Source organism: Toxorhynchites rutilus, chromosome 3 (genome assembly GCF_029784135.1).
Source record: "Toxorhynchites rutilus septentrionalis strain SRP chromosome 3, ASM2978413v1, whole genome shotgun sequence".
In the NCBI taxonomy this organism is placed as follows: domain Eukaryota; kingdom Metazoa; phylum Arthropoda; class Insecta; order Diptera; family Culicidae; genus Toxorhynchites; species Toxorhynchites rutilus.
In genome coordinates this window covers 148,703,394-148,731,127 of record NC_073746.1, presented here as the reverse complement: position 1 = coordinate 148,731,127, position 27,734 = coordinate 148,703,394, and the positions used below count along the sequence as shown (strand labels likewise).

Genomic DNA, 27,734 nt, shown 5'->3' with positions numbered 1-27,734 from the left:
TGGACACTTAATGGCCCTCGAGGAACACGCTACAATCGAAGTGCTTCTGGCTGGTTCGACGAAAGAATTTTCGAGGACTGGTTCAAGACTCTTTTTCTTCCAGCTATAAGGCATTTGAACGGACCAATTGCGCTGAACGGAGACAACCTCTCATCTCATTTGAATCCAACAGTTATTGAAATTTGCCGTCAAAAATATATTAAATTTATCTGCTTGCCACCTAATGCAACTCATCTGACACAACCGCTCGATGTAGGTTTTTTCTCTCCAATGAAGCGTGAATGGCGGAAAATTTTAGGACGGTGGCGTGCCTCTTGTGAGGGTTCTAAGAACGCAACTATTCCCAAAGGTCGCCTCGGAAGCCTTATCAGTGAACTTTTGAAGGCACTAGCACGTATTCGTATTCTAATATCAGGCTTCCGGAAATGCGGTATCGTACCATGAAATCCCCACGAGCTCATTAACCAGCTGCCATCTGATAGCTTAAAGCCCGAGTTGATTGGAGACTCATTTAAACAATTTCTAAAGGAACATCGTAACGACGTAATCGGCTGTCCAGTTGGGCCTCAACCGAAGAAAAAACTAAAGGTTTCTCCTGGAAAAAGTGTTTCTCTTGATGAAATTCCAAAACGTGATTCGAAACCCATATCTAAGACACCCGGTAAAAGGGGACGAAATAGAGGCGAATGAACTGCAAAGTTTAAAGCCTCTTAAAAACAAAGAAAGAAAGAAAGAAAGGGGACGAAAGCCCAAAATCACCTCGTTGTAAAATACATTGATGTAATAAATTTATTTTGAAAAATTCGTTCAAATCCACATATGTATAGCCATCTATAACTACTTGTTCCAAAAAATGTTAATTCAGCATTATCCTATGTAATTGATGATGATTTTAAATTTTCAAATGACTATGTCAAAAGTAGCCCCCAACGTGTGCAACGGAGCTATTTTTGATCGCTCAATGAACAAAAGTTTTATTTCTCAATTAATTCAGATCATATTTTGCACAAATGTCATCTATACATCCAGGTTAAATATATGTCAAGATTGTTAAAATCCACCCACAATAATCGGAGTTAAAAAATTTTTAAATGATGAAAATTTAAAAAAGTGTCAAAAGAAGCCCCACACGACGGTATAGTGGTGCCGTATTGGACTCACCAAAATGGAAAAAAAATGGAATGGAATATGAATTTTTGAAAGTTATTGAAATTTCAATACTTTGTTAAATCGTAACCATTTAAGAAAAGTAACATAAAAATGATATCTTCATGCGATTCCACATGAAAAATTATATATAACGTTTTATCCTAGGACCAACCATTCTCGAGATAGAAGCAATATCTTACAATGAAAATAATTTAAGTAAAATTTAGAAATCTCAGTTGTATAGGTCGGACTCGATTATATGTGATTCGATTATATACAATTTTGAACTCGATTATATACAGTTTAAAAATTTATGTTTTTTTTACATTTCAAATATGACTTATTTTAAGCAAAAATGTAACCTTTCAACGTAAAGTGAAATTTAGGTGGCTATTATATTTACAATGGGGTAAAATCGTGATTTTTGAAGATTTTGCTCAAATTTTCACAAGGAATGGTTTATATCGATATTGCGAAATTAAGAAAGATAGAAGTATGGTGTCAAAGAACAAATTGTAGAGTGGTTAGAGAGCTTTAATTTAATTGATAGAAATAATCAAGTTTAATATGATTTTTTAGAATAAAATCATAATAACACAATTACCAACTTTTATGTTTTCACTTCTGAAACAATATTTGAATCCACTAATTTAGATGTTCCACTACTATACCCTGTTCTAAATTATCTCATGTTTCAAACGAAAGCAACAGGATTGTTTTCCGTAGCGTACTTTTAATGTAGAGCCAGTTTGAGGCAACAGAGTCCGAAACAGAAAAATAGTTCTATAACTCTCATTGTTGAAGTTCGAAAATATGCGTAGAATGATTTTTTTTTCATAAAATATCGTCTATCACCTCCAGAGAGATTTTTTATGAAATAATTTTTTTCATGTGACAAAGGAGATTTTTTGACTTTAAAGGGATGAATCAAAAATATATGGTTTAGGGTGGCAATGAAAATCGTCATCTCGATTTTTCATACGGGACTTCCTGCGAAATGTTCATTTGTACGATAAAATACCCTATGCAAAATATTAGTTCAATCGAACTTCATTTTCGAGTGTCGCAGCAGGGTTGCCAAGAGATGCAGCTTACAAGCAGTATGAGTGATTTGGAGAATTTAAATGAGCAGTATCCTCTGCATAGAACTATATACACACTACAACATGGCGCAGCTTGGCCGAAACCACCCCAAATGAGTTATTTGAACTGGTTGAGAACAAAGGATGACCTACGAATTAGAAACATATAAAACATACAAACATATAATTCATTTGAAATTGACGTTAATTTTGTAAAGGAGTGAGTGTTTTTCCATCTGGTTCAATAGTTATGAAAAACTGGAATTTTAGTTTTTCGAATGTTTCGCGCCTGGACACAACAGTAAAGTTCAAATGGCCAGTCTTATAAATGAAGATAGTTATTGTGTCCTACACTATATATTTCAATTCAACCGATTTCTTACATATCTCTGGAAATTCAGAAAAAATGAGTGATTCTATAGTTGTGAAACGCAGTGTATGCTTCCCTTTGTAAGAATAACATCAATAAAAATTTTGAGCTAGGTAATTCAACGAGTTCGAAATTCTCATTCTCTTTATCTAGAAGACAAGAAAGAAGCTTTTGCGTTAAATGGGTTAATTAAAGAGTAAGTTAATGAAACGGCTACGGGAAGCAGAAGCGAAATTTATGGAGCTGAAACGAAGAAAACACACAGAGGAGAGCCGAAAGATTGCAAGAAAAAGCATTTCGTTAAAATCGTAACCTATTCGTGAAATTGATCCGAATCAAGCAGAAAATGACTTATTCTGTGCCAGTGTTTTAGATCCCTTCAAGATAACTTTTAACTACATTATTGAATTCATTTTTTTATTCGTTTACGACACTTCTCGGTCGTCGTTTATCTCAATTAAAAATCACAAACAAATCATTTATTGGAAGATATTGTCAGACGGATCGAAATTGCACTAAACTTCAATTTCATTTTTCTCGAAATCATGAAAATGTTACATAGTCCGGTCTGTCTGAACACCGACCACATGATAATCGAGGATTAGAAATTATAATGAGTATTGATAATTTAACCATGTTACAGTCGCTATAAATCAATTTTTGCATTTTTGGAAAAAGGGGAAAATAGATTTTTCGTATCACCCTAAAATAGAAATAGGCATCCTGCTGAAAAAAAAAAAAAAAATACGGGTCTAGTATTTTGCAATAAGGAACAAAAATCCAATTTTCACGAAAATTTAAGAACCATTACATCGGTTTGGCATGAAATGGTTGAGACTTCAAAAAAAATTTTGCCTACCGTTATCTCCGTATACGCTTCGTTGTTTTTTGGCGATATCTGGTTGTAGAAGAAAAGGCTAAGCATCTCTTTGACATAACACCCGCTTTTACCACCTGGCAGCAACGAGCAGTATGGATCCAACCCCGATCCACAATGTTTTTGATTCTCGATCAATGGTCTGCGTAAAGCAACATTAACGTTCATGCTGTATGGGTATATGGGTCATACTCACATTGTATTAATTCGCCACATGCTAACACCATGATCACCTTCGCCGCAACAAAATACGAAGTGATCCTTCATGTTTCGTAGAGCTTTGAGCTTCTTTGGATGTGCGAACATTCCCAAATATTTGAATGGATTTCCATCGATTGGTAGCAGATGAACATAGACATGGTTATCAGTCATAAATGTCATAAAGTGATCTCCGGGCAAAAGCTACAGATAGTTACACTATTATTTTGAGATGACGACTCTAGCATAGCATTACACATACATGAAGCTGCCGGATCGGTCCGTCGTGGAAGGGTGCAGAAAAGGTGTGCTTAATCTGAAAAGTTTCCAGATCAAACATTTTGAATTTGAACTGATCATTGGCCACCAGCAAACAATTCCCGGGAAGCTGCAGAAGCGCCGTGGTATGAGCAGATTGTTCAACCCTGAATCTTTCGCCAACTACAAGGCTTGCCATGGATGAAATATCTCCTTTATCAATGATGTATGTAACTATGTGCTAAAATAGCAATTTCAGATTTGATTCAATTACACTTGGTGCCCATAGCTTACTCTATCATCTGTTATGGTGAGAAATTTTGATGTCGAGAGAAATATTACATCTCTAACTTTTTGAGACATACATTTTCCTATTAGCTTCCAACTATCATTTTCTCGTACTAATAAACCTACGGAGCATTCATCATCCTGCAAGTAATGTATAGTTCCATTAGAGACTCAAAAAGTGTGAACGAAGAAAGTTTTACGGTGAACACAATGAATTTTGAATCGGGGGAGAAAAGAATGAGATGAATTTTCTCATCCGTATACTGCAGCGGACTTTCCTCGCTTATGATCATCGTTGCAGGATTGATCACCCATATATAACCATTTTCGGCGCCTCCAACGAGAAATGTCCCTGAAAAGACATGAAAAAATGTGTTTTTTGCTGCCATAATCGCAACGACATTTCGTACCACAGGATGAATAGGTAAGAGCTGTGATTCGTCCACGGTGTGTTCTTTGAATCGGTACGGTAATACTCATCACGGCATGCTTTTCTTCTAGGTCATAGATGGTGAGTCTCCCATTTCCATCACAGCAGCACAGTTGAGCTCTAAAAATAGAGGAAAGTTTCCATAATCAACATTTAAAGTATGTTCCAGTTAGTATTTGGCCACTTCTTCCTAGTTACTCTAGTTACTTTTTCAGGAGTCGTGCCAAGAAACTAATGACAATGTTTTAACCTCTTGGCGTATTATTAAATACGTCACACATCAAGTGATTTCACTACTCTGCTGTGCGTTCTAGCGCCCTATGTTATGCAAGTACACCACGAGTGAGACTCGATGTTGTACGCGAAGGGGTTAATTTGGAAAGATTGTTTGTGTAGTGGTAAGAATTTAATCAGGATACACGCATTGAAAAATGTTCGAATATGTACCGCGACAGACGTGAAAAAAATCAGCACACTCATGTTGAAAACCCAATCAGGAAGAAGAATCGATCGTAAATATCATGCTTAAATGTTGCCGGAAAACATTGATAAAGGATAACGCAAAGCAAATTAAATGTAGAAGTGGAAAATATTGGAAATTTATTGTGTAAATCAACATTTCGCACGAAGTTCCATATGAAAAATCGAGATGACCATTTTCATTGGCACCCTAAACCGTACTTTTTGCCTCGTATTCTGGAAAAAAAGACTAAGTACCAGAGTGTCGATGTAGACAAAAATTTTTTTCGAGGTGACAGTGGATCTCGATGTTTTAAATTTGTGAATTTTGTTCATATAAACTCGTTTTTCTGTAGTTTTTTTTTTTCACAAAATTGAACTCGGAGACAAAGTGAACTAAAATTATGTTCTGAATTCCTCCCAAACTGCACGCTTTTTACTAATACTCACGCGAGGGCTTTCATGGTAACTGTCTAAGATCGTTGGTTTGAGTTCACGGTGGGTAAACAATGAATCGTCATTAAACACGTTAAGCCCCGCGTCGGTCCCTGGGGACCTGGGGTCGTCTTTTTTGCGCCGATCAGACCGGACCGACAGTAGACTTTTGGTTCGGAGAGGGTCGGCATTAGGAACGGCAACAACAAAGTTAACAAATGATGCTTAGAAAAGTCCCCTATCGATTCGCTGGGACCGACACGGACCAGACGAAAAGTTCACTGTCGGTTCCATATTTCGGTCGGGGCTTAACGTGTTAATGCTTTTGATGTAGAACTACGTCTTTGACTCTACGAAGCTACGACTCTACGGAAAATGTAACGTTTATTGAGAGTTTCCAAATGCATATTACGCAGAATCGTTCTTACGATATATGTTATAATAATGGGTGTTAAATAAAAAATGAGAATTTTTTCAATCACATATAGAAAAAAAATATTTTTTTTTCATCGATTTCAATATTTTTTATTAATAACATAATGTATTTTCTTCAAAAAAATGTCAGTGAATGTTTGAGTAAGGGCCGTGGTCTACTGTTCGACGCAACTTTGTCGCGATGCTCTGACAAGAACGTTGTACGGCACTTGCGTCCATTTTCCGGATACAATTCCGGATTCTTGTAGTCAGTTGCTTCGTGTCCTTGGCTCTCCAATTGTTTTTTATACACTAGGGCACTGAGTGAGCCAAAGAAATTCTCTATTGGGCGGCACTGGGGCAAGTTTGTTGGGTTACGATCTTTCGGCACGAACGGTATCTTTTTCTCCTCAAGATACGCCAGCGTCTTCTTGGCGTAATGGGAAGACGCCTTGTCCGGCCAGAAGACGTACTTCTCATCCGCGTGATGCTTGTTCAGGAACGGCAGCAGGATTTTATCGAGGCACTCTTCTCGATAGATTTGTTGGTTGATTGCCAGACCACTCGGCTTAAACCAAGGCTTTGAAAAGCCTCGGTCGGAAATGGCGATGTACAACATAACCTTTTTTTTCAAACTTGTGCTTGAACTTGTATTTCACTACAGGCGGTGTGGATGACTTGTCGCTGGAGTAGTAATTATCATTTCCTGGAATATGCGTTTTGGACAGCGGAAAATAGCTTTCGTCGTCCAGAACGAAAGACGTCCCGCGGTATTTTTTGGTCATCCACCGACACTGTGATTTAACCGTCTCAATCTGCTCCTCCGTGTACTCCGGCGATCTCGTCTTCTTCCTGCAGACGATTCCTTCCATCTTGAGGGTCCGATGGATCAATACGTGGGAGCAGCCATATTTCCGACCGACGTCACGCAGGCTGGTTGCGTCCTTGTTGTCAAACAGCTTCTTCAACGATGTCTTATACTGCTTCGTCATTATCGTCACCGGACGACCACTTCCGACCTTCCGCTCTACGTTCAGGGAACCCAGGATACGATATACCGTACTGACAGGTACATTTTCTTCCTTAAAATGTGCCACCGTGAACTTTTTTCCTTGCTGTAAATGCGTTTCGTAGAACCGTACAATGCGTTCGCGGAGCACGTGCTGTTTCGACGCCATCTTTACTTTGACTAAATTCAAACTAGCAAAACCAAACACGCTTACTGTTTCTAGGGAGCCCAAAGAGCAATTTTCTTGGAGAAAGAAAATTTTACGCTCTTTATTTGAGCTACTGAAAGGTATTGAAAAAATTCTCATTTTTTATTTAACACCCGTTATATACCATTAGACGGCAAATTTATCCACCAATTTCTTCGCATGAGACATCAACAGTGGAAATAATAAAACAACTGAGCAATTTAACAATTAAAAAAGATATGATTTGCGATCGGATGCGAAGGTAATAACGTATTGGGTTGGGAAAAAAGAAATGTCGTATATTGTCAACATATGGCAACACTTAAACATATCTTGTGTTGTACTTATCGCATCGGGTCATACTATACGGCTATTTAAAGACGACAATCTGTGCTACAAGTGGTGTCGTTTTGACAGTGTTGTGATTGTCCTTTTCAGTCGCAAGTTATAGCGCGTCAAAGATGGAGTCCACCAAACAAGAAATTCGCCATATTTTACGTTTTTACTACCTGCGGGGTAAAACTGCAACGAAGGCGACCGAAAAAAATCGTGCAGTTTATGGACCCGATACTGTAACGATTCGCACAGCACATCGTTGGTTTGATCGATTTCGTTCTGGTGTAGTGGCTGTCGAAGATACACCCCGTACTGGTTGGCCAACCGTCGTGGAAACCGATAAAATCGTTGAAATCATCCAAGTAGACCGGCATGTGAGCTCGATTGGCCAGGAACTGAGTATAGACCATAAAACCGTTTGGAACCATTTGCAGAAGATTGAATTCCAAAAAAAGCTGGATGTATGGGTGCCACACGAGTTGACGCAAAAAAATCTTTTAGACCGAATCAACGCCTGCGATGCTGAAACGGAACGAACTCAACCCATTTTTGAAGAAGACGGTGACTGGTGATGAAAAGTGGATCACGTACAACAACCTAAAGCGAATAAAGTCGTGGTCGAAGCGCGGTGAGCTGGCCCAAACCAACGCCAAGCCCGGATTGACTGCCAGGAAGGTTTTGCTGTGTGTTTGGTGGGATTGGAAGGGTATCATCCACTATGAGCTGCTCAACTATGGCTAGACCCTCAACTCGGTTCTCTACTGTGAGCAGCAAAACGCTCTTGGTGATACTAAGTTGGCCTCAAAAGAGGCTTGCGAAAACTGGCTGTCTGAGTTTTTTGCAAATAAGGAGGGGGATTTTATAAGGGTGGGGGGGATAATGAAGTTGCCTTTTAAATGGCAACAAGTTTGCGAACAAAACGGTGCATATTTGACTTAAATTGGATAATTTTAAGTATGTTAAATAAAGCGTCAAATTTCGATCAGAAATACGACATTTCTTTTTCCCCAACCCTATATTATGCTTTCTTTCTTTTAACTTCGTTCCCATGCATGTTGTATGCAACACAAAATTGTGTGCAATAATTCGTTCTATGAACCAAATTAGTACGACCTTTTTCGAATGTAAACATGTTGAAGTAATCAGATGCAAAATTCATTTAAGCAACGAGGAAAGTGTCACCTGTCCAGTGATCGTTCGTTAATTTGGCCGGAAAAGCAATACAATTGTCGAATTTTACTCACTTACTGGGCTGAAAAACAGCAAAAGCAACACTTAAAATTGAAGATGACATTTATTATTGATACATAACTGCTTTGCAGCCTAGTTAACGTACGCCCTGTTATAGATAAGTCCAATTCAAGATAGACCAGTTAGCGAATGACTTCTGTTGATGACGGGGTGACGAACATATTAGGCGAATGTCTTCCGGGTTACGGCAACACGGGCAATTGTACAGCGAAAAATGATATCAATACTAGTAGGAAGGCAGCGATTATCAAACGAGGATTTATTGAGATGGGCATTACATCACATCACAAAAATGAAGCGAAATGAAATATCAATAATCTTCATGACTCATATTCGTAATTCTCAATGACTCTTTTCCTTTTATGATAGATTGAGCAGTAGAACCAATATGACTTAATTGTGATAGTCTGCAAATAAACATTATTTCACCGAAAAACTACTGCTCCCGATGCCTTAGAATAAGACTAATAATAAGAATAAGACAATAAGAGTAAGACTAATAATAATAATAAGACAAAGAAAGGAAATCTCTATGGTATCCATTAAAAATAAAACATCTTCATGGTTTAATGTGCATTTTATCTCAAAATATCACGAAATCGCAGGTATTTTCAACTTGTTTTTTTGTTTCTTCCCCATAAACTTCATTTTCAATGTAATCAATGACGATATATTTTTTGTTAACCGATCCACATATACTTCATCTACCATTCCACCCAGTTATGTGTCACACTGATATTCATTAATCATTTTCAGTTAGACAGTTGAACTTCCTGCCAGAAGCTAATTTTCTTTTTTTTTTGTTCGTTACAAACCGAACGGATATGAGTACATATAACAAACGGCTCTTTTCAGGGCTACTATTTGGAGTTTCAAAAGAATTAAACTAACAGATTTCTGAGCAATCAAAAGAATAACATTTCAAAAATACCACTGTTCTGAACAATCACAGTTCTACGTCAAACTTCCGTTCATGCCCCTAGGCTCGGACCTTTCTACTGTTTTTTGCATCAGAAATCAAGTTTTCGTTTCACTTTGTATGGACGGTAAAATAAGATTGCGTACGCGGGTGACGAGATACGTGTCAGGAGGAGTAGTAGTGTGGATTGAAGTAAAGATGAATGAAGAGACAGATTTGTATTCGTTAGTCACGTCAATTAGAATAACCATTTGCTAGAATAGTTCATCGGTCATCATCGCTCTTAATGCTTGTCAATTCAAGGCATTTTGACTGCGAATGCCGAAGTAGTCCTATTCGAAGCGAAACTACTGAAAGGGGAGTCGATTTCCATTTTTCACCTTTGAAGATTTCGGGTCCTGAAACTCCTTGTGGACCCCATACTAGCGAAAAATTTGAAAATTTATGATTATATATATTGCAATTTATTAGTGTCCAATTCGAATGGTGCAAAAATTTCGTAAATTTATCGAGAAATAACTTAGCGAAAAACGCTCGAAATTGGACATTGACCGATATTTATTTTTTTACCCTCAATATGTTTTTTGAACGAAGTATTTCTATGTCAAAAGGTCCCATGTGTCAACTTACTGTTTTGGGTTCACGTCGAAAGCAGTGATAATACTCCCGGACTGATAATACACATCCTGGATTTTATTTTGTACGATGTCCACGTCATAAATGCGTCCTGATTTGGTAGCCATGATGAAATTTCTTATTATTACTGGATTTCCCTCGAGTGATACATCTCTCGGTACAGATTCAATGTTAAGAAATTCCTCATCGTTATCCTCTGGAATGAAATTCAGTTAGTATTTGAGCAAACAATACTACATGTACTTGGACTCCAAGAACCCACCGTGATCTGGTTCATTGTTCTCGTCATATTTCCCCTGGGCAGCATCGAAGGATGCGTATTTTATTCTGCATCTCCGAGGAGCAATATTGAACGAAATTGTTCTGACTGGTTCCGGATCCTCCTGTTTAAACCAGTACAAAATTCGCATCTGGTTGTCGTAGAATCGAACCTCACCATCATCATCACCGGTGATCAACTTCTGATCGCATGAACGAATCACATTTATCGAAGCATATTTCAGATGAAGGTACTTGAGAAACTGCTTCTTGACTGGGCCATCAATTTTATCGTCATCGTTCCAAACAATTGCCATTCCCGCTCCGGTTACCGAAACCGCTCTCGGAGTGTCGTCCACAAAAACGGAGTCGTTATAATCCTGGAAACCGTGTTTCTTCGGGATTTCGATCCCTAGCTTTTGATTTTTCGCATCGAAGGTGCCAAAAATTATAGCGTTTTCCAATGTGATCACAAAATAGTGTCGCTTGTCTAGATCCGGACAGAAACGAATATTTTTGGTTTTTCCAAACCGAGTTGGGAGTTCAATTGAATCTGATTTAGGGATTATGTCGGATAGAGAGAAATTTATTGCGCCGATGTTAGTTTAAATAAGTCTTTACCATCGGTAGTTTCATTGCCTACTGTCCACTGCCATATTTTAAGTTGATGCTGTGACCCACTGCAAGCTGCGATCAAGTATCTTCCATCGTGGCTTAATCCTACTGCATCCATCTGATTTGATTTGAAAGGCTCGTAGATTGTACGGATTGCCACGGGTGAGGCACCAGGGCTTGCATCTCTATCCCAAACATTTATGCAGTGTATGCTGTCAGAGGAGGCCACGAAACGACCGGTGCCATCAGATGCAAGCATGTTTATATTGGTTCGCTACAATGAAAGTATCGTGCAAGATCTAACGAAGTAACTATTAATGTTTCATCGATATTTACATGACCAACTATTGTGAACGTAGTCTCGATCTGGTTCTCGAATTTATAGAAAATAATCGCGTTCGCCGAAGCCATCACCATTTCCTTGGCGTTTTTCTTTGTGGTGAGATTGATCAGCGAAATTCGCGGGTTAAACCCAAAAATCCATTCTAGTACCTTAAAACAATACGTTACGGTGCAATATAATCTTTAAACGTAATACTCTACTCACAAATGGTTGGCAACGGTGCTGGAGATCTTGGGGTTGATCGTTTTCCTGCGTGTATCGCACTATTTCACTCATTTTTACGCGTAATATCTACCAATTCTTCTGGTCAGTGTTTAAGCATTTCAAAAGTGCGAGACTTGGAAATATAACGACCGACGGTTACTATGTGTATTGCCACGATACGGTTCCCGCGCATGCTCTTTGAATTGTCGGCTTCAGTCTTTTATTCTGGGTAACATTCCACTCATGTTTGAATCGATCATAAACCAAATATCGATAAGTCATGAAAATTCGTGTTTTCACGATACTTTCAATGTAGATGTGAGAATTTATCATCGTATTTACTCTGATGGGCACAAGAAAAAATCCACTCCCTTTGGAAATCGAAGTGTTTCAATATTAAAAGATTTTTCGAACTTTTCGGTATTCCAGTCAAAGTAGCTAATTAGTAGACCATTTTGCCTTTTCAGTATCGGTGATTTAAAAAATGATTGTTGTTCCTGAATTGGTACTTTTAGGGTATGACATAAAAAATTCCACCTGAAGCTTTATTTAAAAAAAATAATAAAAACGAGTAAAAAAATAATGAATAGTTAATATGATCCCCTTTTGAATTCGATAGCCAATTGAAATACTCGGAGTCGCCATTTCTAGTTAAACAGCTCGAACTTGGACCCGTCCGACCAAATAACGAACTTCTAGAACTCCAGCGGCTTGTTGACATGGTCCCTCCCAAACTGAAGTCGTTTTATGTTGGTGTTGCTGATCATTGGTCGCTTTTTGGCGAAGTAGCTCTTCAAGTCTCGTTCCACCAAACGTCGTCGATCCAGCCTTACTTTAATCGCCCCAATGGTCGTACGTGTTTTTTTCTTTACATCTCGGATGATTAGCGTGTCCGTTCCTTCCCGGTCGATCGGCCACGCTGCTGAGCATCTGAAACGTCCGAACGGCCAGCTGGACCGCACCACGGCCTACCCCATACTTCTGTTTCGTTGAGACTCCTTACGCTGTAAATCACGCCCACCAAAATTTCGGATCTGTGTCGAGATTTGTTTTCTACTCATTTTCCGGAAGCTTCCTCTGCGTCAAAAACAGGTCACAACGCACGAAAAGCATAAAGCATGAAAAAACAGCTACCGTCGATGGGGGTAAACATGGGTTATGGAGGTGAAATTGGGTCAAAAATGGAGAAAGTTACTATTAGTGATATCTTGACAAATATTGCGAATATTTTCTTTTTCTTTTTTTTTTTAAAGCTGTGAGCCGTTTAATAGGAGACATATTTCCGCAACTTCCAATGCATAATATTGGGTTGGGGAAAAAGAAATGTCGTTTTGACAGTGTTGTGATTGTCCTTTTCAGTCTCAAGTTATAGCGCGTCGAAGATGGAGTCCACTAAGCAAGAAATTCGCCATATTTTACGTTTTACTACCTGCGAGGTAAAACTGCAACGAAGGCGGCCGAAAAAAATCGTGTAGTTTATGGACCCGATACTGTAACGATTCGCACAGCACAGCGTTGGTTTGATCGATTTCGTTCTGGTGTAGTGGCTGTCGAAGATAAACCCCGTACTGGTTGGCCAACCGTCGTGGAAACCGATAAAATCGTTGAAATCATCCAAGTAGACCGGCATGTGAGCACTCGCTCGATTGGCCAGCGCGGTGAGCCGGCCCAAACCATCGCCAAACCCGGATTGACGGCCAGGAAGGTTTTGCTCTGTGTGTTTGGTGGGACTGGAAGGGAATCATTCACTATGAGCTGCTCAACTATGACCAGACCCTCAACTCGGTTCTCTACTGTGAGCAGCTTGACCGTTTGAAGCAGGCGATTGACCAGAAGCGGCCAGAAATGATCAATAGGAATGGTGTTGTTTTCCACCAGGACAACGCTCGGCCTCACACATCATTGTTGACCCGCCAGAAGCTACGGGAGCTCGGATGGGATGTCCTATTGCACCCACCGTATAGTCCGGACCTGGCTCCAAGTGATTATCATCTCTTTCGGTCCATGCAAAACGCTCTTGGTGATACTAAGTTGGCCTCAAAAGAGGCCCGTTTTTTTATTGTTTACATCAGGGTGGCCATTTCCATTTTATGGTGGTCCGGAAAATGAAATTTTCCTCTCTTTTTTTCTCCAAAAATGATCTTTTTCGAAAATTCATAACTTTTGAACTATTAGAGCGATTTCGATGATCGATTTATCAAATTAAAGCCAATGAGCTAGTTTACATATTACGCTTGAAAAAAAAACAGTTTTTGTATTCGTAATTATCGATTGTTATTGTTTTTATAGCTTACATGGTTTCGGAACTAAGGTCACCATATTTTTTTATATTTTTTCTTGAAAGCATAACATATCCGAATATCAGAGAGGTGTTTTTTCTTTTCCGAGTGATTTTGTAAAGTTTGCATGTTTTCAGTTTTTGTTCAATATTCCTCTGCGACTGGTAACATCTATGCGACTAGAATCCGATTTTTATGCATATATCGTATTTCATGTGGCTTCAAATTGGTATATCGATCATTTGAATCGGCCCGGTAGTTTAAAAGTTATGAATTTAGAAAACGTCATTTTTTGGAAAAATGGGAGAAAATTTATTCTTTGGGCAACCCTAAAATGTAAATGATCACCCTAATGATGAAAAAATACTGGTCCAATGTTTTGCGATAAAGAACAAAACTACAACTTTTCACGAAAATCTGAGAACCACTACATCGGTTTGACATGGAATGGCTGTATATAAATATTTCCATCGCACTTCGAGGTGGATTGACACTATTTTCGTAGCTTAAATAATTATTCAAGACACTTACATGTTGTTAAATTATCTTGAAATTATTGAGAAATTGATTTCGAAACACAATTTTAATTAGTAATATTCACAACTATGACCCATGTACCCCCTCTTAGGGGTGAGATTGGGTTTCATTAATTTAATTGTAGTTCAGTGAAAATTAATATTATTTAACAATTCTTTGAACTCTCACGAGTGTTCATCATTAGTGAACATTTCTACGTAATCAGAATTGAGTTTCACTCTGATTTACGATTCAACAAGAAGCAAAATATTCTACTAATAAGTTACTTTTACGTAGTACAGGTCGGACTCGATTTTCCGGAGTATTGATTTTTATTCACACCGGATAATCGAATCTTAAAAAAATATCTTGGTAAACGTAAACTAATTATGATTTGCATTGATTTATCTGTTTATTGCAGTGTCGTATTTAGAAATTGTCAGACCCCCGTGGTGGTGGGGTAATGTTTTGGAAATCGAAAAAAAATAATCGCTTCAATACAAAACATTCAAACAATAAATTAACCCTCCTGTACTCGCGTGCAAAATCATAACACGTATACTCGCGCACGGTGTCACAGACCGAAAATTGAACTTCTCTGTAATGTTGCCATTGTGTATTTTTCAGGCTTTATTGGCATTTGTTTGAAGAAGAGAACATGATTGAATAAAAAACTCCGAAAAATATGTTTTCTTCGTCTTTATTATGTTTTAAAAGCCATCTAATTCAGCCTCCTCAAAATAGAGTAATTTTGATACTCCAACACAAATAACGAAATTCGAACTTTTCAGTGTTATTAATTAAAAGTAAGCAACTGAATATAATTCATGGAAGTATAAAGAGCTATAAAATAACATAAAATCGTATTAATTGATTGTGGTTTCATTGGAGTAAGAATCAGAACATAGCATAACTGCATGCTCGAAACAAACATATTTTCTACATTTCATGCAGTTGTTGCGTATTTTTCGGATCTTTTATTGAAGAGAAGAATGTATAACGACCTTCTAGATAATTACCATACGATAAAGGTTCTGGAATATAAATATTTCTAATGTTCTTTGTCTCTGTTTTCTTGGTAAACTAAGAATGAATACCTTTTTTAGATGGGGCATAAAAAGATGATATAAAAGGAATTCAAGTAACTTCCTTTTGCTTTTTCTTGTTTTTATGTCGATATTATCTATTATAAAAAATATCCCCGAAACTAACTGTTGAAAATTACCATAAGCTACCGATTAGTTTATAGTTTACTGTTTGCAATTCTTCCACTAGTGAAATTCTTTCACAAGTGTGTATATGAATGACCATTATATTTAGAGAATAACTATACGAAAGTTAAACATTTATATTTTGATTTTGAACGTATGAATCTAACGACGAATATATCGACGAATAGTTAATATATGGATCCGTTCAATTCAGTTTCAAAAGGGACTGAAATCAAATAAGAATAGTCCTCTAATAATCTTATCCATTATATTCAATAAATATTCCACGCCATTAACATTAGTTCATACATTTCATTCAATAATATTCTAGAATATGAAAAAAGGCACTTGTCCAAAAAAGTTACTCCTATACTCGCGTCGGTGTGTCAGACCGAAAGTGTTAAAAAAGTGGCACACATCCCCTTTGTACCAACACGTGCGATACGCCAAACGATGATGAACGACGAATAACGAAGCTAGAGAGAATCGCAAAGTCGTAGTGTTGATATTTTCTGAGACATGAACGAATTATTGATTTCTCGGTCTGACAGACCAATGCGCGAGTATAGGAGTGTTAAATAATTGATTCATTTGTATAACACAGTGACGTTGTCGGAAATGTAATGGGAGGAAAAACAGTTTCTTATATTAACTTATATTCTTTAAACGAGTAGAATGAGGTAGAATCCGGAGCCTCATTCTAACATGGACACGAGGTGCGTAAAATATCATTAAAGCCATTATTTTTCGCAAGTTTAATATTCCTTCAAAAAAGACTAGATCATTGACTTCAATCGGTCAGTCGGTTCAAGTAGTTAAACTCATCCTAGCTACATCCATGTTTGTTTAAATTATCAATGTATTCATTTACTGAGATAACCTAATCTAAGCAATCTAAGAAGGTCTTCATAGCCTAATTGGTTGCGTGTCCGCTTCTAAGCGAACGATCATGAGCCCATAACTCAGGGCCCTCAATTGACCATCTTTGTGTGTTATTCTAGCTACTACGTCCTCGCAACAATCATCATGTGGCGGTAATCTCAGTCCCTTACCGCTCAAATTACGGTCTGCTGCATCGGTAATTGGTGCTATTTATAACACAACAATGGAAGCCTCATATCAACAGTCCCGCTGTGTCTGCCCAACTGTGAACATTCGAACAATATGAATATTCTTACGCCGAAAAAGGCGACATGTGTATCGATAGAATAGGAATACTCTTACGCCTAAATGGCTACTGTTTAAGAGATAAAAATGTGTACCGAAGAGATAGAAATACTCTTAAGCCTAAGAATGTTAACTGTGCAATATACAATATATAATACAATATACAACAAAAATTATCATTAGATAAAAATATACACGAATAAATTCGCCTCTGTTACTAAACAGAGGCGAATTTATTCTAAATGAGGCTCATAAAATAAAAAGATTGGATAAAAAAATGTATTTATTTGAATTTAGAACTTTAAAAAAAATCGAAACTAATTGTATGGACCCTCCGCCCCTACCTCTATCTAGCCACGTTAAATTTTTTTCAAATGATCAAATTTATAAAGTGTATTACAAATTATTCAAAACTTCTGATCTAAAAATATAAAAAAATCAAAAATAAAATACTACGGGTAATCGAGTCTCCGGATAATCGAATCTAATCTGTATTGACTGGAATACCGAAAAGTTTGAAAAAACTTTTTATATTGGAATACTCTGATGTCAAATGTGGATGGATATTTCTCTTGCGCCCATTAGTGTAATCATTCAGTTGATTCAGTGTAACTCGGTCAGTTTTGTTCGTTGACATAGACGTTTTAAATCATGCCAGATCTACAGAATCTGATCTACTTTGAGCTATCCAAAATCCATCATCCCTATAGGAGAGTACCGAATATTCGAATGTTTCGTAAGGCCAAAAATGTGTTACGAAAAATCCAATAGTGCGTTTCGCCGATGAGACGATGGAAAGCATTTGTAGAGGAACGTGTGTGTTCCTCCCGACGTTCGTATAACCGATCTAACAAACTCCCATTATGCCATCTTTCCCGAACAATACACATCTTCTTAGCCGCCCCCATTACACTTTGCAACGTTTCAGCAAAATTGAACAATTCAAAAATAAAAAACTATGGATGGAAAAACCTATGATATACTCGCAAGGTTAACGTAGGACTGCCGTTGGCTTAGTAATCATTTGTGTTTTTTCAATTAGCAATAATCGCACCTCGGATGTTCCTCATTAGGTACGATATCGCTGCTGCGCAGAGCTATCTTTTGTATGTATTGATTAAACTAGTGAATGAATGAAACAATTTACGAATTCAATTGCAAACAAATCCCAATTGAGGTCGATTCATGCATTATGGTAGTGGTCATTGCAGCAAATAGCTATCAACATTTTGCCTAATCATCAAACGGTATGCGTAGAAGTTGTACCCGCTTTTGTAGACCGTGTTGGCAAAACGAATTTCGCTGTGTAAAAATGTATGGGAGTATAAAAGTACTGCCAAGAACTGCAATGCCGATTTTCCCAACTTATTGGTTTCGGAATCTGTGTTAGGAAAACACATTCCGATTTGCAAAAATTCAAGCGAGTACAAAAGTACTCTTAGCTTGCATCTCATTTGCAATGCCAATTTCACACGCTCCGTGGTTTTGAAATCCGTGTTAGGGATATATTCCGATTTGCAGAAACGCAAACGAGTAAAAAGTACCCACAACTTGCATCTATTTTGCAGTGCCAGTTTCCCCAGGCTCCATGGTTTTGAAGTTTGTGTTAGCGAAACATCCATTAATTCCAGCAATGGTACCTCAATCGTTACGCAATCATAACTGAGTGGATTTCTGAGCGACACTCGCTTTTATACCGATTTGGTGTGATTCCAATAGCCTGTTCTGAAGGCAATTTTAAGGTAATTAAAACAAGATTTTGGATCAAAAAGTAACAAGCATAGAACGCGTTTTTTTATCTTTCGAATGAAGTGTATATCATACCATTTCGTTCAGTTGTTTAGGAGCTGTTGACGCTCAAAATCTCGTTCTCCGGCTTAACGCTTTCGTTTTCGAAACTTTGAACTTACACCCCAGTATAGAAATGAAAGACGTAGTCCTACGTCAAAAAAAAAATGAAAAGACGTTACCGTTCGGATGGAACTATATTACTCAACAGGTCACGTTTGCTTTCCAGGCTCGCCATGGTCGTCACACGACTCACATGTTTAGCTACGTTTCTCCTAGATTACAGCATCAAACGCAGCAGTGGGCGATGGCGGGAGGATAAGTTGAGTAAGGAATGTGTACTCGACCAACGTATAATATTTTCAGACACAATATGTACCGGAAATAGCACACATCCTTCGAGTTCTCTCCATTGTACCTTACCTTGGATATTTGAATTACCCAAAGCTCTGTAGTTGTACAATCATTGAGTAAAGTGTATTAATTACAGTATTAAATTGTATCAATAAGCTCCAGTGTAATCGATGTATGCCAGTATATAACCGATATTGAAGAGCTTCCCAGCAATACACTAATCAATCAAACACCATTATGCCTTCATCGTCACAAATCCATTCTAACGCCAATGTATCTGAACAGAGCTGTGAAGTTATTAATAATGCCTAGAACACGGACGTTAGTCATGTGAGGGTCAACAAACGCTATTCTGCTCGCCGCAGGCTGCCAAAATCGCCGTCACCTTTTCGCTCTCCTTTCTGTTAATGTTTTTGTTGTTGCTTGAACTTGATTATGCAAGGATCGATACCGAGAGGAGGGAACAAAACATCCACAGAAACGACGGAATGTACATAAAAGCAAGAAAAAACGAAACAAATCGGTAGAATATAACGCGGTCATTGAATTCTGTTGTTTATCACATCGAGACGGTGACGATCGTCGATGGTGGATGGTGTTGGTAAATTATCTCAATCATTCGAAAGGTGATCTGAATGTCCAGTGTATCAGTATAGGGTTTGGCGAATACGAATAATTGAATTCATTCATGGAAATGTGAGATATTTCTATGATTCAACGATGTGACCCTAGTATGTCCTTGATCTTCAGCTTGATAGGTTAAATTATTATGGGACAAATTAATTTTCATATTGTTATAACTGTATTCAAATTGTTTTGGATTCTCCGTAGAGTGGCGCCAGTTCGTGGTTCATTCTCCTTCTCCATACTCTGTTATCCGCCGTGTATTGTTCTGAGTACTTGACGTTCGAAAGCAACCCTCTTCATGCATCGTGCTTTGTGCCCGTAGAGAATCAGGGTTATGCACATGGCACACTTCGTACGGGGTCGAAGCATTCCGTTACGATCTCCTTCTTCTGCTAGCGTGCATTTAGTCTTAGACGCGTTGATCTCAAGCCCAAATTAGCTCTGCTTCGTGTTTCAGTTGGGTATACAAGTCTACTACCTTCGAATGTGTTCTTCCGATTATGTCCACGTCGTTGGCGAAACAGATAAACTTACTAGACTTGTTGAAAATCGTGCCCCGCATGTTGAAGCTCGCTCTCTGCATAATACATTCTAGCGCTATCATTCATCTTCGTTCTGGTAAAAAGATATTAACGCTCAGAACCTTGGGCCTCCTGTGTATCGTTCTCGTTTTCGAGACTTTGAACTTACCCCCCAGTACAGAAATGAAAGACGAAGTCCTACGTCAAAATTTACAGTAGTGAAGTGCTCTATTCATACAGGGTAATAAATGTGCAAGAGTAGAGTGAAAGTTGGAAATATTCTCTTCTCATAATTTCCTTCGTGATGTACAGTGTCGGACAAAACTTTAACCCATTTTAGGCCAAGCGTTTGAAAAATCGAACAGCGCCTTTATTAATTTTTCATGTCTTTGGAATGGAACCATATGGTAATGTTTATGCACCAAAAGATAGCTTAATGTATTAGTTACCACTTATATCGATTTCATTCAATTTTGAGTAACTTGATTGGATATTAAATTCGATTTAAAGCAAATATGTTTGGAAGGTGTTTTCAATTTCAATTAAAAAACCCAATAAAATACAAAAATATGTGAACTTTTCTACAGTATTGTTTCGACAAAAGGACATACATTGTGATATAGAGCGAAAATCATTCGCTTGAGCCTCCTACAGGAAAATAACAACCGGGGAAATTGAGTGTTCGAAAAATCGAACGTTGGCCATAACGAACACTTTTTCTGCTGAATCAACACCAACACATCTAACCTCCGCTGCGCATTTTGATTTGTTTACTTTAGAAGATGAAAGGTTTTTCATTTATTATTGCTTTTTCAATTGTGAATTTTTATTTTTTATTTTATTTGTCAATTCATCAACGGGCTGTAAGGGCCCCAATGATGTGCTTAAGGATATATAAAATTCTAAATCTACATTTAAATCTAAACATGAATCAAATGACATCGTATTACAATTAATTACATCAAATTACAGTCATCACATATTAAAGATACACTTAAAAACAATAATCACGGGACTGTTTGTTCTGTGAAAAAAGAGCTAAATCTCCGACGAAGAAGCGTTCGGGATAAATGGTAATCGAACAGCATGGCTACCCTGTTGAAGACTAGACCATTTAATCCACCGAACATGCCGTAGTTTGTACGTAGGGCGGGCAATCGTAACATCAAGTTATTTCGAAGAGCCCGAGGTCGAACGTTGAAATTAATTTTTTCCAGAAGACCGGGACAATCGATGCGTTCTTGTAAGGTATCAGCTATCATCAAAGCCCTGGCTGTGTCTCGACGAACCGACAAAGTTTCCAAGCTGATCAGCTGACATCGGCTCTGGTAACTCGGTAATCGGAGGGGGTCAGTCCACGGCAATCTATGCAGAGCATATCTTATAAATCTTCGTTGAACTGATTCGATCCTTTCGACACCGTTGTTGTAGTGTGGAGTCCAAACAGCTGCACCATACTCTAAGATGGAGCGAGTGAGGGAGCAGTAGAGGGATTTCAGACAGTAGATGTCGGTAAAATTTTTAGCAATCCTGAAGATGAACCCCAGAGTTCTGGATGCTTTATTCACCATGTATGTGATGTGCGGTTTGAAAGAGAGTTGCACGTCTAAAATGACACCCAGGTCCTTGACTTCACTGACACGCTCAATTTCCGTGCCGAACAGGACATAGTTGTGCAATATGGTCTGTCTCGTGCGCGAAAACGAGATGACAGAACATTTAGCGGGGTTAACCTCCATTCGGTTAAGAATACACCAATCGGCGAAAGCATCCATCTGTCGTTGAAGGAAGCGACAATCTTCAATCGAGCTGATCTGAAGGTAAATTTTTAAATCGTCAGCATATGATAGCCGTGGACTTTCAATTACCAGATTTACGTCATTAAAGTATATCAGAAATATCAAGGGGCCCAGATGGCTACCTTGTGGTATACCAGACGTAGCAGCGGAAAAAGGGGATTGGCAATCACCTATAACGACGGCTAGTCGACGGCCAGTGAGGTATGATTGAAACCATTGTAGAAGGTTGCCGTTAATCCCAAGCCTGTCCAGTTTGGCGACAGCTATACAGTGGTTTAATCTATCGAAGGCTGCAGTCAGATCAGTATAAATAGCGTCCGTTTGGGCATGCTTCAACATGCTGTCGGTGATGTAAGAAGTGAGGCACAGTAAATTTGTGGTGGTGGAGCGGCCCGTCGTGAATCCGTGTTGGTCAGTACTTATGTACGGTTTGCTGAGAGCGTCTAGCTGTTCCAAAATAACGAGCTCAAATAGTTTTGCCAAAGCGCAAAGCGAAGTGATGTCGCGATAATTGTTAATATCTCGTCTATTTCCCTTTTTATGGACTGGGAACATATGCGATAGTTTCCAACAGATCGGAAAAACACCGGTGGCAACAGAGAGTTGAAATATGTGGAGCAGCGGGATCAATAGGTCATTCATGTGCGTTTTGAGAAAATCTGAAGGAATACCGTCGGGTCCCGGGTTGAACGACGTTTTGAGCTTTGAGAATGACCTTGAAATCATCTCCGTATTGATGTCGAACCTACTCAGAGGTTGGTTAGAACGGGGGAGGTAGCTAGCAGCATGCCTGATATAGTCGTCGGTTAATGTTTCATCGGTGAAAACACTGGCGAATTTTTCTGAGAATAGGTTGCAGATATCCTGCTGAGTAGAGGCCGCATTTCCGTTGAACGTCATAGACGAAGGCAGGCCAGCTTCATGGCGCTGCTCGTTGACAAAATTCCAAAATTGTTTTGGGCGGGATTTGAGTTTCCTCTGTATTCTACGCTGACAATTCAGGAAAGATTGTTTCGCGACACGTTTGTATTCGTAATTGATTCTCGCATACTGGCATTGAAGAGTTTGTGTGCGGTATCTAGTGAACTTTCTTAATGCGGCCCTCTTTATGGATTTCATTCGTCGAAGTTCTCGTGTTTGCCATGGTTTTCGGGACGTATGGAGGCACTTCTTCTTTGGCACATGTCTATCGATGACATATGCCAGGACGTTGGAGAATGTTACAGCTGCAGACTCGACGTTAGCGGTATCTAATATGTCGCCCCAATTGAAGCTAGAGAACAACTGGCTGATACTACGATGGTCAGCATTACGGAAGTCGTTAGAAACGACTACAGGTGAAATATTGATATCCTGTAACAGTTTTGTGCCAACGGCAACCAGCAAGGGTGGGTGGTGAGGGGTAAGTTTCACGAGAGGAGCGGGAGCCTCGCATAAGAATGGGGCTGTATCCTGCGCACTCACAAAGCAAAGATCCAGACTACGGCCGTTCTCGTTAGTGACGTGATTAATTTGCGAGAGAGTGGCTAAGCTATAAGTATCAAGCATAAAAGACGCGTTGGAATGGAGGGCTGAGTGACCCAGATCCGGATAAAGGAAACCGTTGCGTGATTTCTTCCACGAGATTCCTGGGATATTATAATCACCCATCAAGATGATTTCATCTGTTGCTTTAGCGACTTCCAGAACGGAGAAAATTGACTGGCAATGGATCTCGATAAGTTCACGTTCTCGTGTTCGGTCAGGAGGGATATACAATGCGCATAGATATAAAGTGCGGTCGCCAAGTGTGATCGCCGTCCATACCTGCTCTAGACAAGACCATTTTTGGTTTTCTACAGCCCTCGTCTCAAGTCTGGAGTTCACGGCTACTAAAACGCCTCCGCCTCTAGCCTCACGACTATTATCAGCGTTCCTATCGCAACGAAAAACTTCGTAGTCGCAGCCGAACACTTGGTGAGAGAGTATACGTGAGTCCAACCAAGTCTCCGTGAGAACTACTATGTCGTAGCATTGGTCTGATACAGCTACCCGGAAATCGTCGACCTTGTTGTTGATACCGCCAACGTTTTGGTAATATACACTAATTTCCTGATGACGGTTGGAGGAAAGAGCGTTGAAATGCGAGGTTGTGGTAGCTGGAACAACAGTGGCATCGAGGTTCGGCTCGGCATCAACCACACCATTGATGTATGCAGCACTATCAATGGGACCAATATCAGGAAGCGGAGAAACGGTACTGCAATCGTACTTGCCTGAAGTAGCTAGTTGGAAGACTCCCTCACCAGCTCCGGACACAGGAACGGAATGTCTTGAGTGGCAGGAGCAGTCAGCGGAGAGACGACAGCGGTGCTCGACTGTGCCGGGCGGTTTGGGAGCTTCCATCATGCTATTTTGCGCGCATTCCGTTGGGAGTAACCATAGACGGCTGGAAACAGTCAGCGGTGACGGTGACGATGTATCCTCTGATTCGGCGAATGATGACCGACAAACAGTAGAAACGACGGGAGCATCAGAGTTAGGTGCGGTATCAGCCGCACCTCGACGGTGCCAACACTATGCAACACTAGGCAACACTATTAGTGGGACGGATTTCAGAAAGCGAAGGAACGGTACTGTAATCGTACTTGCCTGAGGTAGCAAGTTGGAAGACTCCCTCACCAGCTCCGAACACAGGAACGGAATGTCTTGAGTGGCAGGAGCAGTCAGCGGAGAGACGACAGCGGTGCTCGACTGTGCCGGGTGGTTTGGGAGCTTCCATCATGCTGTTCTGTGTGCATTCCGTTGGGAGTAACCGTGGTTGGTCGAATGGGCAATGGCTGTATGACATTGTCATACTTATTGAAGAAATGCAACTGAAAACGTACCGAGAATTAGGAACGAAATTAGATCCAGAGGAACTGTACTTGCCTGTGCAAACTGGTTGGAAGACCCCTTTTCCAAGCCCAAACGCAGGTCCGGGACGACTGCTGACCGACGGCGAGAAGGGCACGACTGGGATGGGAGGAGAGGGGCCTTCCGAATGACTCAAACTATTGCGTCCCGGGCTGCAGTGAACTAACTCAAATTCATGATAGTCGCGGTTGGAGAAGAAACCGTTTCTGGTGGCATCAATGGCGTTGTAGACTTCTTGTACTTCGTTGGAACTCCAAATTTTTGTGAACCGTAGTTTTCGAATTCACGAAATAGCAATCCTTCGGGCCATGTAGATGGGTCAAGTGCCTTTTCCCTGAACGAGTGGTCCAGTCCAATTTTAAAGGACAAAAAAGTGAGGGAATCCAACTCTCTGCCTTTTGGAATGAGCTTTACCACTGAAATATTATCCTCGGTCCCGAGATTAGCCTTAACCATAGCCGATACCGATTCCACGGTGACGTCTGGACGAATTTTTGATACGTGTAACCAAAATTTATGATCAGCATCATTATTGCAAATTGGCACAGAAGCAACATTTGCCATCGGCTTTTTGCTTCCTATTTGGAAACTCTCAGAAGCTCGGATTGTGAAATCGATCTCACGAGGGCGTTTCAATGCTCTGCGCTGCTCAAGTGCTGGCCAGTGCGTGCTTGTAGCGGGCGAAAACTGGGCAACGGGCTTAGAATGCAGTTGTTTTATTTCCGACCGCAGCTCAGTAATCGCAGTCGTGAGCGTGTGTATTGGAGAATGTTTGCAAATATCGATTAATTTAGCAAATATTATTGAAAATCTGTATGATTTTTTTGTCCGTAATAACTTTAGGTGATAGCGGCCCGTAGAATTTGTTTTATGGAAAATAGCTGGATGGAATGATCAGTACGTGTAACGCGGATTCTAATGTGATTGTTTGTGTGAATATTATTCTGCCAGACCTCCCAACCCTCTATGTCATTTGTTCCGTTCCCACGGAAGAAAAATCGCTTCCCGGAAACTACCAACGAAGCATAGAAAAAACAACAACGCAATTCGCGCTCGCTATAAATGCGAGGAGCGCTGCCCGAGAATCATCTGAACCAAAGATGTAAAGCCCAGACTGTGTCACTTGAATTGTAAAATATGTATTCAAATAGCAAAACATCTGAATAAAAATGCATTTAAGTTGTAAAAAAAAACCGAGAATCATCAGTGTTTTACCGACCTCCTAGATTACAGCATCAAGCGACGACAACATCAGGAGGAAAGCACAAGCAGCAACTGAAAAAAACCAGCAGCAGCAGAAGAACAAAAAGCAGCAGCAGCAGAACCACACATAGAAGAAGTGTAGAAGGAGAAAGAAATATTTCAAAGAGTTATAAAGTTTTCGCCATCTTTTCCTCTACATTTCAAATTATGAAAGAGTTTAGAGATCAACCTTTTTTAAGGCTTTCCGATCACACTCGAACACGAACACGAACCCGGATTCGAACACCAACAGCCGACGAGTGATCCACCCGTTCAAACGGCAGGTTCCGAGCTTGGAGGATCCCAAAAAGTACAGTCCATTGTTTTTTCGCAGTACTCTGGTACTTTGCAGGTTTTGGAAAGTGTTCCATTTTTTCGGGAAATGGACAATTGTGGAGACTAATTTTTAAGCATTGACATTTCTCCACAGTTAACAATAACAATAACAGCATATGCTTTCGTTGGAAAGAAAAAGCCTGCCAGTAATTAGTTAAAATTACATGAAATAAGAAATGCCACATCTCACCTTAGGTGGATTCGTTTGGGTTTATACTTAGAGACCTCCATTCTCCTGTTCTTGTTCTTCCCGGAATCCAAAATTGATGCATTCATGAGTACCGTATATTTGCTAATTGAAGTGACTTTTAGTTCGCAGTATGTTTGTACTTGCAAAAAAAAGTGCGGGTTTCGGCCAATGTTCGATTTTTCGAACAGTCATTTCCCGAAAAATGGAAGATAGGAAAAAAATAATTCTTGAACATTGGAGCTCCTTTAGCGTCAATAATCGAAATTACACCAATGGCTTTCGTCATAAAAATAATTTTTACAGCTTGGTCGTTAATGGGTTAAGACCATTGCCCAAGCAAAAAAAGAAAGTGACAAAACTTTGAGTAAAAATAATCCAATCCAGTACTTCAATTCATTTATAATAATTTATTTGCATTGTTCGAAGAAATTTATAACATCTGTAGTTAAAACAATAATCATTCATTAAAAATACATTTTAAGCATAATTAACAACTGAAGTTCGACGCGACAAAATTTAGAACCAGTTCTTCGTTTCGACTGTTTTGAGTGTTTTTTTTTGTTTTGTTGTTTTCGACCGATTTTTGAAGAAAAGGTTTTGAAGGGAACATTATGGTGTAGGGGTGTTTCTCCTGGTACGAGGTTGGCCCGCTATGCTGGGTGGATAAGATCATGGATCAGTACCTCTACGCCCAAATCCTAAGGGATGTTATGCTGCCACAGAACGAGTGGGAGACGCTCCTGAAATGGCAGTTCATGCAGAATAACGGTCCGAAGCACACCACCAAGACCGTCAAAAAGTGGTTCCAGGATAACAAAGTCGACGTCATGGAGTGGCCAGCGCATTCACCGGATGTGAACCCTATAGAGAACCTATGGGAGATCATGAAAAGGTCGGTGTACACGGAGAAGTTCAAAAATAAGCACCAATTGTGGGATAGGATCCAAGCTTGTTGGTACGCCATCCCGGTCACCACGTGCCAGTAGCTGGTGGAATCCATGCCGCACCTTGCGAATTACTTAGGTGTCGTGCACAAATTACGTAACGCGAGAAACGGGGGAGGGGTTTCGATTTTTTTCATTCCATCTATT

General features: G+C 39.5%; 1 protein-coding gene and 1 pseudogene across 2 annotated transcripts in view; both read right to left on the bottom strand.

The window, feature by feature from the left end:
* The window catches only part of LOC129775514 (cilia- and flagella-associated protein 251-like), a 62,150-nt gene that overhangs the window by 10,186 nt on the left and 24,230 nt on the right, over positions 1-27,734 (bottom strand). The window contains exons 2-12 of one of the 2 annotated variants that reach the window (XM_055780348.1): positions 11,719-11,851; positions 11,508-11,663; positions 11,178-11,445; positions 10,561-11,109; positions 10,293-10,494; positions 4,633-4,772; positions 4,423-4,574; positions 4,229-4,363; positions 3,939-4,175; positions 3,675-3,880; positions 3,461-3,620 (exon numbers count right to left, since the gene is read on the bottom strand). In XM_055780348.1, coding sequence (XP_055636323.1) covers positions 3,461-3,620; positions 3,675-3,880; positions 3,939-4,175; positions 4,229-4,363; positions 4,423-4,574; positions 4,633-4,772; positions 10,293-10,494; positions 10,561-11,109; positions 11,178-11,445; positions 11,508-11,663; positions 11,719-11,790 — 2,277 coding nt within the window. In that variant the 5' untranslated portion in view covers positions 11,791-11,851. Of the gene's footprint in view, positions 1-3,460; positions 3,621-3,674; positions 3,881-3,938; positions 4,176-4,228; positions 4,364-4,422; positions 4,575-4,632; positions 4,773-10,292; positions 10,495-10,560; positions 11,110-11,177; positions 11,446-11,507; positions 11,664-11,714; positions 11,852-27,734 lie in introns of those variants that run through there. The other variant, XM_055780349.1, reaches the window with a different exon arrangement.
* LOC129780896 (U4 spliceosomal RNA) lies at positions 17,814-17,990 on the bottom strand (annotated as a pseudogene).